Genomic DNA, 13626 nt, shown 5'->3' with positions numbered 1-13626 from the left:
CAAAAGAAAGAAGCATGCATGCTACTAACCTATTTTGTTCCCTTAGCCTATCTACTCTATGACACAGGAATAATATAACGGCAGGCGAGGGTATGGGAACGGTCCAAACCAGCACCGTAAGTAGCCATGATAGCAATTCTGATGACTCAGATGATGATTTTGATGATTCCGACGAAATTCAATGGAATTGGAAGCGTCACGAAGAAGCAAAGCCCCCTACTACTGAAGACACCATCGTTGTCAATTTAAGCAGCACAGAGGATCCAAGGGAGATAAAGATTGGCGCGAACCTTCCTGAAAGAGAATCTGCAAGCTTAATTGCCCTCCTAAAGAGATATCAAGATGTATTCGCATGGTCTTATGCCGATATGCCAGGCCTTGATCCAATGATCGTGGAGCATAGCTTGCCAACCAACCCCGATGTGGCCCCTAAGAAGCGCGGCTAAGAAGAGCTAAGCCTGAATTGTCAAAAAAGATTGAAGAAGAAGTAATGAAGCTCTGGCGGTAGGCTTCCTCGAAGTCTCGCAATATCCTAGTTGGGTGGCAAACATTGTACCAGTAAAGAAGAAAGATGGTCGAATCCGGATTTGTGTCGACTACCATGATTTGAACAAAGCAAGCCCAAAGGATGATTTCCCGCTACCTCATATAGACGTTCTTGTGGATAGTACCGCTTTGGATTCAAACTTTTCTCTTTCATGGATGGGTTCTCGAGGATACAACCAAATAAAATGAAGGAGGAAGACAAGGAAAAGACGGCATTCATTACTCCATGGGGACTTTTCACTATAAGGTCATGCCTTTTGGCCTGAAAACGCCGGAGCAACTTACCAACGTGCCATGGTCACCCTTTTCCATGACATGATGCATAAAGAAATTGAAGTATATGTCGATGACATGATCGCCAAAACCAGACATGGAGAAGACCATGTGAAGACCCTGGAGAAATTATTCGATCGACTTCGCCAATTCAAGTTGCGCTTAAACCCAGCTAAATGTGTGTTTGGGGCGACTTCTGGCAAACTACTTGGATTCATTGTGAGCTGTAAAGGGATAGAAGTGGACCCGTCAAAAACTAAAGCAATATTTGAGATGCCTCCTCCCTCGACTGTGAAAGAAGTCTGGAGCCTCCTAGGAAGATTAAATTACATTGCACGATTCATTTCCCAGCTTTCGAAACTGCAAAACCTTTCTTTAAACTTCTCAAGAAAGATGCACAAATCGAATGGGATGATGACTGCCGACTGGCATTTGAAAATTTAAAGCGGTACCTGATGAAACCCCCGGTTTTAGTACCCCCGACTCCAGGACACCCTTTGACCCTCTACCTTACCATCAACAGTGAATCCCTAGGTGCAATGTTGGCACAGAAAGGACACGTGGACTATGTTTTTTGATGGAGCTGTAAATTTGTCGGTTCAGTGCATGGGCGGTCTTGATATCCCCAAATGGGCAACATTATCCTGTGGCTGCAAACCGATGTTTCCATGCACCAACAATATAGCCGAATATGAAGCATGCATCGTCGGCCTACAAGCGGCTATTGGAATGGAAGTGTCAAAGGCGAAAGTGTTCGGTGACTCCGCCTTAATTATCCTCCAGACTGTGGGCGAGTGGGAGACAAGAGACGCCAAACTAGTGCCTTATCACGACTACTTGGAAGAATTGGTAGAAGAATTCCAGGACATCTCATTTGAATACCTACCTAGAATCCGTAACCAGTTTGCTGATGCACTAGCAACACTATCATCTATGTTACAAGTAACGAAAGGGTTAGAAGTAGAGCCTTTGAAGATTGAAGTCCTGACAAGACAGGCCCACTGCATGAATATAACTGAAGAACCTGATGGAAAACCCTGGTATTACGACATCATGAAATACATCCAAAAGCAGGAATTCCCTAAAGAAAGCACTCCCTCTGATCGAAAATACCTTATGAAAATGGCTTCGAGGTTCTTCGTCGGCGGTGAAAATTTGTACAAAAGATCATATAACTCGGTCTCGCTAAGGTGTGTGGATGCAAACGAAGCCACACAAATAATGCAAGAAATACATGGGGGAGTATGTGGTCCTCACATGAATGGACGTATGTTGGCCAAGAAAATAATGAGATTGGGTTTATTCTTGGTTCCCCTTAGAGAGCGATTGTGCTCACCATGTGCGAAGCTATCATCGTTGTCAGATCCACGGGGACAAGATAAATGTCCCTCCAACTGAATTGCATCAGTTATCTGAGCCGTGGCCATTTTCAATGTGGGGCATTGATGTAATTGGCCCAATCAATCCGAAGGCATCAAATGGGCACCGATTCATTTTGGTCGCAATCGATTACTTCTCAAAATGGATCGAGGCCGCATCCTATGCAAGCGTAACTGCACGAAACGTTATGAAGTTCATCAAACGTGACATAATCGCCCGTTATGGCGTACCGGAAGCTATCGTCACCGACAATGGGTCAAACCTGAACAACAAGTTGATTGATCAATTATTTTCGAGTTCAAAATCCAACATCGAACTCGTCCCCTTATCGTCCGCAAATGAATGGAGCCGTGGAAGCCGCCAACAAAAACATCAAGAGAATCCTATCCAAAACAGCTGAAAGCTACCGCGACTGGCATGAGAGGTTACCCTTCGCACTAACAGCATATCGAACTTCGATTTGAACTTCCACTGGGGCAACGCCTTTTTCCCTGGTTTACGGCATGGAGGCGGTTTTGCCCGTGGAAGTAGAAATCCCTTCCCTGTGAATTTTATCCCAAGCAGGATTGTCCAAGGAAGAATGGACACAACAAAGGCTTGAGCAACTGAATATGATCGGAAAAACGACCAAAGCCCCTGTCATGGTCGGTGTTACTAGCGGAGGGTAGCTCGATCGTTCAATCAAAAGGTGCGACCCAAGCACTTTGAGGTAAACGAGCTAGTCTTGAGAAAGACACTGCCAATTTTTCCAGAGCCCGGAGGCAAGTTCGCCCCAAATTACAAGGGTCCTTATGTAATAAAGAAGATACTCCCCGGAGGAGCCTTGATCCTAACTGAGATGGATGGGCGAGAATTCTCTAAACCAGTTAATTCCGATGCTGTGAAAAAATACTACCCTTGAAAGATGTTCATTGTCTGGCATTGCCAAGCACTTCTCTATCATAATGGAAATGCCTATGCACCTTTATATATGAGTAATGTATTTCCACCATCATAAAAAATGTGTGTTTGGTTGACTCGATGAAGAAAAATGAATGAGGATCACCAGCATTTAAAGAAGTGTTGAAAATCAAATAGCAAATTCGATGGCATAACCTGAGCAAATCAACATTATCCAGGCAGACTTGTAAGAGTAATCCATGTCAATTTCGCCCAGCTTCGTGTAAAGGACGCGTCATTTAAGAACCGGTCTGGTTAGAAGGAACCTTTTGTCCCAGTCAACAATCTTAGAATTTGGAAGCTTCACTTTTTGTTCCAGACGCAGGCTCTCACAAGAAGTAATTGCCATCAGAGAAATTAGAGGTTCTGATTGTCCATATCAAATTCCATAGAAGCTTGAAGTAAATGACTTTGCTCAATGCTGTTACTGGTCATAAGAAAATTCCACAGAAAGAAGGCGTTGAAGATAAGTTGACAACCATCAATTATGCATACGTGGCCATGAGTGAGGAAGGCCAATTGAAAGAAATGACAAACTATGCCAAGATAAAGAGGCCATCATCGACACTCAAATATCTTTAGGAGCTAGCACATGCAAGCTTTGGAGAAGAGTAATTTGGTATCGTTTCCAATACTCCCCACTCTTTGAATTCACTTTTGACATATTTTCTCCTATTGACAGGAAGCATAGGATTCAAGAAACAAGCTTAATGGTTAATTTGGGCAAATCAAATGATCCATATCGATTTACCTAACTTGGTATGAAAGGAAGTGTCGTCCTGAAGCCGGTTCGGTTAAATAAAAAAGGCAGTGGCCTACGGACACCATCGGCGCCTTTAGCCGAGTGGTATCCGGGAAGAAGCAAAATGGTAAAGTCGGGGTTCGAATCCCCGACGCGGTAGTTAGCCGCTTAGTAAAAAATATATATAATAAAAAAAAAATTTTGCTTCTCTTGAGCTTGCAAATTACGAGAAAGTAGGTGATCTAACAAAGCAAAAGACACAGGACTTCATGTCCCACTCGCATTTCAGGTCCATCCAATCATCTGCAAAGTAGTGAAGGGTAATGTTGTATCGCTCCTAGTTGTTTAAACTCCTGAAAAAATCATGACTAACACATTCCCTCTTGTTTGTTGCAGGATCACCTGACTGTCAAAAGCAAGGATAACGAATCAATGAGAAGCATGTCTTGTTTGGTGCGGGATTACTGTCAAAAATAAAGATAATAAATCAATGAAAGGCATGACAAACTCTCTTAAGCGAAATGGCGTCCTGAGTAATTGCCAAAGCAAATGACAGAGATCCTTCAGGCCTCAACTCACATTTGATTTTGGCCAGACTAATTGATCTACTTGTACATCTTCTCTTCTGCAGGGGCAAAAGCAGAAAGGCCGTCAAATCCATGATCAGATTCCCAACCCTGGCTGATCCTTCTTATGTCATGTCCCTACTTAATAGGGACAATCATCGACACCCATTTGCGAATAACCCTTTTGATGTTCAAAATTTAACATATTTGGAAGCACCATTATGTTAACTCTTAAAGTTGTCAATAGGGTCTTTTTTGAGTCAAAACCATTCACTTGTTTTGAAGAGTTCAAACTCCATCATATTCAAAATGTTGCATGTCATTTCCAGATGAATTCTGCATGATGATTTTGTCTGTCTAAGTCACTGATTCCACTAAGGATTATTAGAATAGACAGCTAAGTGAAGAATACAAGATTGATTGAGCATGCTGGATGAGGCGTGTCAGGATGATGAAAGGCAAGCCATATCCTACACACAATCCCCCCATCTATACACTTGTGAGATGAGTGCAGAAGATTCCATGGCTGCAGGGTAAAGAGTTCTCTCGCGAATGGTACGATAACCAAAATAGTGAGAGGCATTCCATTGCTCACCCCATTGAGCCCCATACATTGGTGAAGCTTCTCTCATATCCCTGTCAAGAACCACCCCACACTGGGGCATATCGGAGGCAAAGCAACATCACAAGGTGAGAAGAGAGATAGAAATTTTCTTGCTCGCACTTACATCAATCTTCGAGTGTTCTTATTGCATATGAACACTCACGTTAATTTAAGTGCCCTAGAATGACGAAGATCAATTCTTTCTCTATGCACTTGTATCTATTGTACAACTCAATTGAGTCTGTAAATTCACCCTCACATGGAGGCAAAGCAGAAGCCACTGCTGTTTGAGCAGCATAATCAGAAGCGCCGGCAAAAGATGAAGACTCAACAGTCTAACAAAGGCGTTTGCTTGAACTTGTCAAGATCAGCTCTCAAGCAACAAGAATGAAAAAAACATGGGCATAAAAAAGCAGTGTACCTGGTAAAAGCAAGGTCAATGCCCATAAAAGAAGAACTGAAATAAAATTAGGGGCATGAAAAAAGCAGTGTGCCTGGTAAAAGCAAGGCCAATGTCCCCCAGTCAAAAATGCAGCCAAGAAAATGTTGCTGTTGTGGTCCATAGAACCTCCATTTGACAGTGAGAAGAAAGGCTGGTGACAAATGCCAAGGCAATCACTAGCTCTTACCTTTTTACACATGAATCAAGCCTACATTGCATCCCATTGTAAAAGTCTCTTCAGACTAGGGGCACTTCAATTAACGTAGGATTTCATATGTCTATAAGCATCGCTCGAAGAAGTACGAGCAAGACTATTCTATCTCTTTTCGCAGGTCTCTTGACTTGCAAACCCGGAGATGATCGTGCGGCACTTCGTTCATGAGCCTTGACCTCGACGGTCCCATTTGATGAGCTATTGACCAAGTCTTCATCACAATTTCAACAAAGACCTCTCACATTGGTAAAATCGTACCACTTGCGAGAATACTCAGACCCTTGCTGACATGATGACAGTGAGATAGTGTGGTCCTTATGAATCCCGCATCAATGGTCGGGATAGCCTTTTCCATGAGTAAGCGGAAAAGTCCTTTGACTGAAAGTCCCTCATTCGGGTGGCATGCTCAAGACATCTACATTTTAAATGAAGGCTGTCTTTCAAAATCTTCCCTAGTGGAAATCAGATGATGCAAAACTGACAAAATTATCATGCAAAAATCTCGTTTTAATTCAAGAATTTACAGCATATACAATCATGTGTGCATATTGTGCAAATATCAGACATACTCTTAGAGATCAGAGATATTGCCAGGTAAGCATATCCCTATCCCCATTTGTCTTAAAGTACCTATCACTGTCCAGGTACTCTCTTCTTGACACTCGACTTATTCAAGTCGTCCCTTGAGTTTGGATGCTTGTGATTGTCTCAGTATCCCATTATCTTTGAGTACCGGCCACTGTTTGGATACTCCCTTTTCTCGACACTCGACCTGTCCGAGTTGTCCTCAGAGTATTGATACTTGCGACTGTCCAGGTATCCCTTTATTTTAGGTACCTCCCATTGTCTAGGTACTTTTTTCTTAACACTTGACCTATTCAAGTTGTCCCTTGAGTTTCGATGCTTACTGCCGTCTTAGCATCCTATTGTCTTTGAGTACCGGCTACAGTTCAGATACTCCCTTTTCTTGACACTCGACCTGTTCAAGTTGTCCCCAGAGTATTGATACTTGTGACTGACCAAGTATCTCTTGGAATGCCTACTGCTGTCTAGGTATCCCCATATCGTCAAGTACCCACCATTGTACAGGTACTTCCTTTTCATGACACTCAACTTGCCCGAGTTGTCCCCAAATAATAGCAGCTGTTCAAGCATTCCACTGCTTCGAGTGCCTGCGTCTACCCAGGTATGCTTTCTTACACTTAGACCAACTGAGTGGTCCCGGGTTATATCATTAAATACTTGTGTACACCTGCGGCTACCCAGGTGTCCCAACCTTTTCGAGTGCCTGTGGCCATCCAGGTAAGCCTCGTACCACATTCAAATTCTCAATTACCAGAAGGTGAGAGGCCTTCACGAATATGCGGGGCACGCCCTCGATATTCCCAACTACCAGGAGGTGAGAGACCTTCACATATTTGTGAGACCCATCCTCGATATTTCCACACGAATATCTCAGGTATGCCCTTGATTCTTCCTTCAGAGTTTGTACCTGTGATCGTCCAGGTACCCCTTCAATACTTGTGATCATCCAAGTATCCTCAAAGAGTTTGTGCCTGTGATCTTCCAGGTACCCCTTTGATACTTGTGATCATCCAGGTATCTCCCAAGAGTTTGTACCTGTGATCGTCTAGGTACCCCTTCGATACTTGTGATCATCCAGGTATCCCCAAAGAGTTTGTACCTATGATCGTCCAGGTACCCCTTCGATACTTGTGATCATCCAAGTATCCCCCAAGAGTTTGTACCTGTGATCGTCTAGGTACCCCTTCGATACTTGTGATCATCCAGGTATCCTCCAAGAGTTTGTGCTTGTGATCATCCAAGTACTATCTCCCAACAAACAGATGCCCTGAGAAAGGTCGGCGCATCTCCCGTCAAGGCGATCGAAGAAAGGTTCGGGTCCTAGACAAACCAACTTATTGCTCTAACAGGCGACCGAAGAAAGGTTCGGGTCTGGAAAAGCAATTCCCGTCAAGGCGACCAGAAGAAAGGTTCGGGTCCTAGACAAACAACTTATTGCTCTAACGGCGGACATCAAGAAAGGTTCGGGTCCCTGGAAAAGCAATTCCCGTCAAGGCGACCGAAGAAAGGTTCGGGTCCTGGAAAAGCAATTCCCCGTCAAGGCGACCGAAGAAAGGTTCGGGTCCTAGACAAACAACTTATTGCTCTAATAGGCGACCGAAGAAAGGTTCGGGTCTGGAAAAGCAATTCCCCGTCAAGGCGACCAAAGAAAGGTTCGGGTCCTAGACAACCCACTTTTTGCTCTAACGGCGGCGAAGAAAGGTTCGGGTCTGGAAAGCAATTCCCGTCAAGGCGACCGAAGAAAGGTTCGGGTCCTAGACAACCCACTTTTTGCTCTAACAGGCGACCGAAGAAAGGTTCGGGTCCTAGACAAACCACTTATTGCTCCAATAGGCGACCGAAGAATGGTTCGGGTCCTAGAGAAGCAATCTCCTTATGCAACAGGTAAGATGATGCCTTGATACTTGCCAAAACTCGGGGTTCACACCCTATCTCACTCACTCCCGGTAAGTAACTACAGGTATCTTCTTATCTGTCTTGGTATATGTAATGTTATATTGCTCATTTTCTACATAGAATAATAGGTCCCAAATAAAATCTACTACGCATGCATGGATAAAATTGAGGCATCAGTCTATCTTTGAATGCAACCTCTACAAGCTCACCTTCAAAGAGGGGCAGCTGTTGACACCTCAATTTTTAGTATGTTTATTTTATTAATTAAGTTTTTATTTATTTAGAAATAATAAGCAAATAAAAAAAACAACAAATAAAAACAAGAAAAGCAAAAAGCAAAAAAACAGCCCCCACCCTTTTCTTTCTTTTTCCTTCGCACGACGCCCCCCCCCTCTTCTTCTTCCTCCTGTCTTCTTCCCGCTTCTTCCCTTCCCACCTCTCGCAACTCACGCGCGAACGAGCCTACGGCCGAGGAGTGTAGGCTGACGTCGGCCGGAAGAGACAGATCTCAAGCGCCATCATTAGTTTCCTTCAATGCCGAGCATGCGTTGTTGGAGGAGCTCGGATGGGACGCCGGTTCAGCCGCGGGGGTCCGGTCGGTGTGCGAGGGCCGACGGCCGAACCTCCATCGACCGGCCTCCTCCTCGCCTATAAATAGCGGAGCAGCTCCATCGTTGAAAGACACGGCGAGCTCGGAGACTTTCCCTTGAGAGACGGGGGAGACTCAAAGAGCGAGCGCTACAGAGAAATCCGGTCGCGAACTCGAACGACCTCCCGAGAGACTTCGAGGGAGGCCGACGACAAGTGAACCCGAGAGAGAGGAACCGAAGCGAGATCGAGCGAGCGAGCGGCGTGCAAGCTTCCCCGAGAGACTTCGGGGGAGGCCGAGCGCTCGCAAGCCCGATCTCGAGCGTGAGGAGGTTGAACGAGTTTAGATCCGAAGGAGAGGGTTGGGATGTGAAGCGGAGAAGGTCATATCCAGGAGAAGAGGAAGCCGGAGAAGGGGAAGGATCGTCTAGGCGGGATCGGAAAGGGGGAAGCGTGCGCAAGATCAGCTCCCGACGCCATCGCTTCAAGCCACGCCGCCGCACCGTGTCGACGCCGAGGACGGTGATGATGAGCCTTACTCACGCCATCCCCGTCGCTGCTTCCCCTCTCAAGACCTAACCGTCGCCGTCCTCTACGCCGTTGCCGTCATCAGCTGCTGCCGCCGGACGCCTCGTCCCCCTCCCTCGGCGCGCGAATCGGGAACCCTAGGGTTCCGATTTTCCGGTTCATGGCCTCGGGTCATTGGATTGGATCCGGGCCACGAACCGGGTAGGGTTCCGCGAATCCGGGTAGGGTTTCAAGAATCGGGTCATGGCCGCAAGCCGGTCGCCGGGCGAAGACCGGGTCAGGCGTGGGTCCGAACCAGGGTAGGGTTTCCTCGGGTCCGACCCGTACTTGGGTTGGGTAGGTGTTGGGCCGAGTAGCTTATAGGTTGAAGTTTTGATGAAAATGGGCCAGGAACAGTTAGGTTTTTTCTAAAAAATGAAAGGAGAAAAAAGCGAGTCGGGCCCGTCCGGGTCTCGCGGGTCGCGAACCGGGTCGATCCCAACAAAGGAACCTGACCCGGTTCGTTTTTACATTATAAGAAATATAATATTTTAAAAAAAAAAAAAATAATAAAAATAATTATTTCCGAAAAAAAATAAAAAAAATGTTTTAATTTCCAGAAAATCGAAAAATATTTAAAAATGTCGAAAAATGTTTTATTTTCTAAAAAATCGAGAAAAATAAAAAATAATTTATTTTCCAAGAATATTTTGAAAAATATTAAAAAATATTTTATTTTCCAAAAAATGCCAAAAATCCAAAAAAGCCAAAAATTCATGAAAAAGCCAAAAATTCAGAAAAGCCAAAAAGACTTGTATTTTACCAAAAGCCCAAAAAAATCCCTTTTTTGTGTCCAAAAATTAGAAAATGACTCAAAAAAATGTTTTTTTTTCTCTCCAAAAAATGCATGGAAAATCCCTCGAATATCCAAAAAAACTCAGGGTTTAAACAAGATTAGGTACCGAAAGGGCATTAGTGATTAACTAGTGTAATCAAGTCTCCGATCCTAATTTCTCGGTTGCGCAGTGAGTATTTCTCCCGATACTTCACTTGGGTTTCTAATCAACTCACCCCAAATCGATTAGTGGCGACTCCATTTTAAAAATGATTTACAGGTTAAAAACTTGAACCATTAAGTCGTGAATTGGTGGACTTGGGAGAGTCCGGGCTTAATAATTTCAGCCGAGCCATTAGCCTCCTTTAGGCGCTCGCCCTTGATGTGGGCGCCGAGAAAAAAGAGGTCACGACATTTCATAGATTGTATATTGCCTTTTATGGCATCTAATCACACACTTGATTGAGAATAAGAAATGACATTTATAAATATGTCATTACATCAACCATATAGTGGATATTGTAATCATGCTCTCATAAATAGACTATATAGTCTGATGGTATAACTGATCGTCTTTCCTTAATAAATCTCCTTAATAAAGCTGCAACCACTTCATTCTGCACTAAGAGGTTTAAGAAATTTCATTATAAACTATATCAAGAATAGTACATTAAACCTCATCAAGTTTAGTCTATGGTACAGGAGATTCCACAATTGTCTGTATCACAATTATCTATTTAGGCAAAGACAAAGACACAGTGATTTTCCATCGTACTATTATCCTTAATAGTCTGAGAGCAGCTATCCTCGTCAAACTGTAGAAACTTTACAGTATGTGATACCATAATTCTTGTATCTTCTTTAGGGTCTTAAAATCAATACCCCTTTGAACAATCTAGGTTAGATACAAAATAATTCCGAGTGAATCTAAATTCCAACGCATCTAGTATTGGATTAGATAATCTCACTTCTGCATAACATCTCTAACTTTAATATGATTCAAGTCATTTATGTCCAGTGTATAACTCAAAAGAAGTTGATGAAACAAATTTGATAGGAGACACATTTTGTATGTGAAAAAGTTGCTTTCATAATATCAGCCCACAAAAAACAGATAAATTAGTTTTACTAATCATACTCATCACTATATTCAATATGGTGCATTTATGCCTTTCGGCCAAATCTTTTTGTCAGAATTTGCAGGTATAGTAATTAAATTACCACCCCAGAATCTATCAAGGATATGACAAATGACCCTTTAAGTTATTTCGCATTGTCATACTTGCTAAAATACTCATGGCCACTGTTAAATCTGACAACCTTTTAAGACTAATTGTAATTGTTTTATTCTTTATCTTGATCATTTTCCTTAAATAGAAAACTTTCGAAAACAACCTTTTAATCATATACGAGATGTATATGTCATTAGAATTTAAACACAATCTTTGTAGATGTGTCCTAATTTCAATATCAGACAATACATAATTTCAAGCAATTAAGGCTTCCATCATCTTATAGCAGTGCAGTCCACAGGCAAATCTCTTTTCAAGTGTTCCCATGGACAGTAAACAAATTCTATTGCTCTTTTCTCAAGCAGCAAATCATATGTCCATAACTTAAAATTTGAAGCAGTAAAAACCTCAATAATAATGAAGTTATTAATTATAGAAAATGTGACTGAAAATCAAGCAATGTATATAATTAGCATCATGTGAGCATTGTGTAACTTGACATACAAGTACACATCCAGAGAGTTACACGCATAATCATATAATCACCTTTGGGCAGAATACATGACATGCAGTTGTACACTCCCCACATGATAGCGGTTATGAGAATATATTCCAATTTTTCGTAAATTCATCACCTTTGGGCATATGAATCACTAGAATCAGTCACTCCTCCACCACACTATCATGTATCCCTCCATGAACTAATACATAATCATCTCATTTGGCAGTATGACTACGTATTAGACTAGGAGACATCCCAATCATCATACGAGACCGAAATTTCTCAAACCCAATCAAGCGTGCCACTTTGGCGGCCACTACTCAATTGAATCATTGAAATTCTCTCATACCAGGGATATAAACTTTACTCCTCACATATACCATATACATGTGATTTTAACTTTAGTGATAGGGGTAGCATATCACCAAAATCACAAATCATGCTAATTACATTGCTTTATTCATTAATAAAAAATTAATCATATATATATATATATATATATATATATATATATATCGAACATGAAAGACATATTCCAATGAGATCATTGATCACAATAACACAATAAACTTCTCATAACAAAGAATAAAACATCTCTTATGCACCCCGATTACATATTACCAGAACAATATAAAAAGAATGTTGATTGAAAATATCTCTCACAAATTAACATCAATAGTAATACAAGGTACACCAAATCAACAAGCTTAATAACTAATCAACTATTGCTCATGAGTTTCATACGGCAAAACATGACTCCAAGGCCAACATCTTATTTATTAGCCAATTTTAAACAACAAATTATCATTGTAATCAACCAGTGACCTATTAATTGAGTCAAACCAGAGAACCAAATATTTAAAATTTAACAGTAGATACTATTGCTCTGCGTAAATATTGCCATACTCATTTACCATAAAAATATTCAACTTGACAGACATTAACAAGTGACCAGATGAGTTCATGTACAATATGCAATAATTTAATTGACATGCATTACCCACATACAGCAGATATGTTAATCAATACAATCAGTTTGGTCACGAGTTCTTAAGACATCTATCATTCAAAGATTACCAGCGTGTAAAAGAGTATGCATGAGCAATAAAAATTTCATGACTTTTACTGTTTCTCATTATCTCAAGATATATTCAATTACTATGTCATAAAGATTGAATCTCATTAAGCCAGCTTCAGTTCACAATAAAGTTTGATTTTTATTGATGAATCACACCTTTATAATGATAATGTGATAATATACCTATAACCCAATACTTATATTTCCAAAAACATAGAAAATATAAGAAAAATACGCAAAAATACACGTATTTAAGGTTCCGTATGTATTTTCACATCCATAAAATCATCAAAAATATCAAATAAATATACCACGACATAGGAAATCACCATACGAGTCCAACACCCCCAGCCATGGCCGAACGAAGCCTCCACGTGCCCGCACGCGCCGCCTGAGTGCGTGGCGCGTGGAGCACACGCGCGGAGCGTGTTCGACGCACAGGAGGTGCGTGGCCGCACGTGGGGGCACGTGCGGCCTCCTCCGGCGATGCGCCGCCCACGTTTTTCTTCATCTCGTCGAGCCCAGTCCGAATATATAATTTAATTTAATTTTTATTGAACGAAAAGTCTCAAAAATTGCAAATTAGGGCAAGATCCGCACTAATTAGGGCTAATCCATACAAATTATGGAAAAATCAATTGCGTTCAAGTTCTAAGGTTATGGAGGCTACGATACCACATGTTAGACGCAAATTTGC

At 42.1% G+C, this 13626-nt stretch overlaps 1 protein-coding gene across 1 annotated transcript in view; it reads left to right on the top strand.

Annotated features, from left to right (window-relative positions):
* Positions 1–1425: 1425 nt before the first annotated feature.
* Positions 1426–13626, top strand: part of LOC120292918 — a 19308-nt gene continuing 7107 nt past the window's right edge. Inside the window, exon 1 of the mRNA XM_039311475.1 lies at positions 1426–2009. Coding sequence (XP_039167409.1) covers positions 1426–2009 — 584 coding nt within the window. The remainder of the gene's footprint in view (positions 2010–13626) is intronic.

The sequence above is a fragment of the Eucalyptus grandis genome, chromosome 4, assembly GCF_016545825.1.
Source record: "Eucalyptus grandis isolate ANBG69807.140 chromosome 4, ASM1654582v1, whole genome shotgun sequence".
Classification (NCBI taxonomy): Eukaryota; Viridiplantae; Streptophyta; class Magnoliopsida; order Myrtales; family Myrtaceae; genus Eucalyptus; species Eucalyptus grandis.
This window is presented reverse-complemented; position numbering and strand designations above follow the sequence as displayed.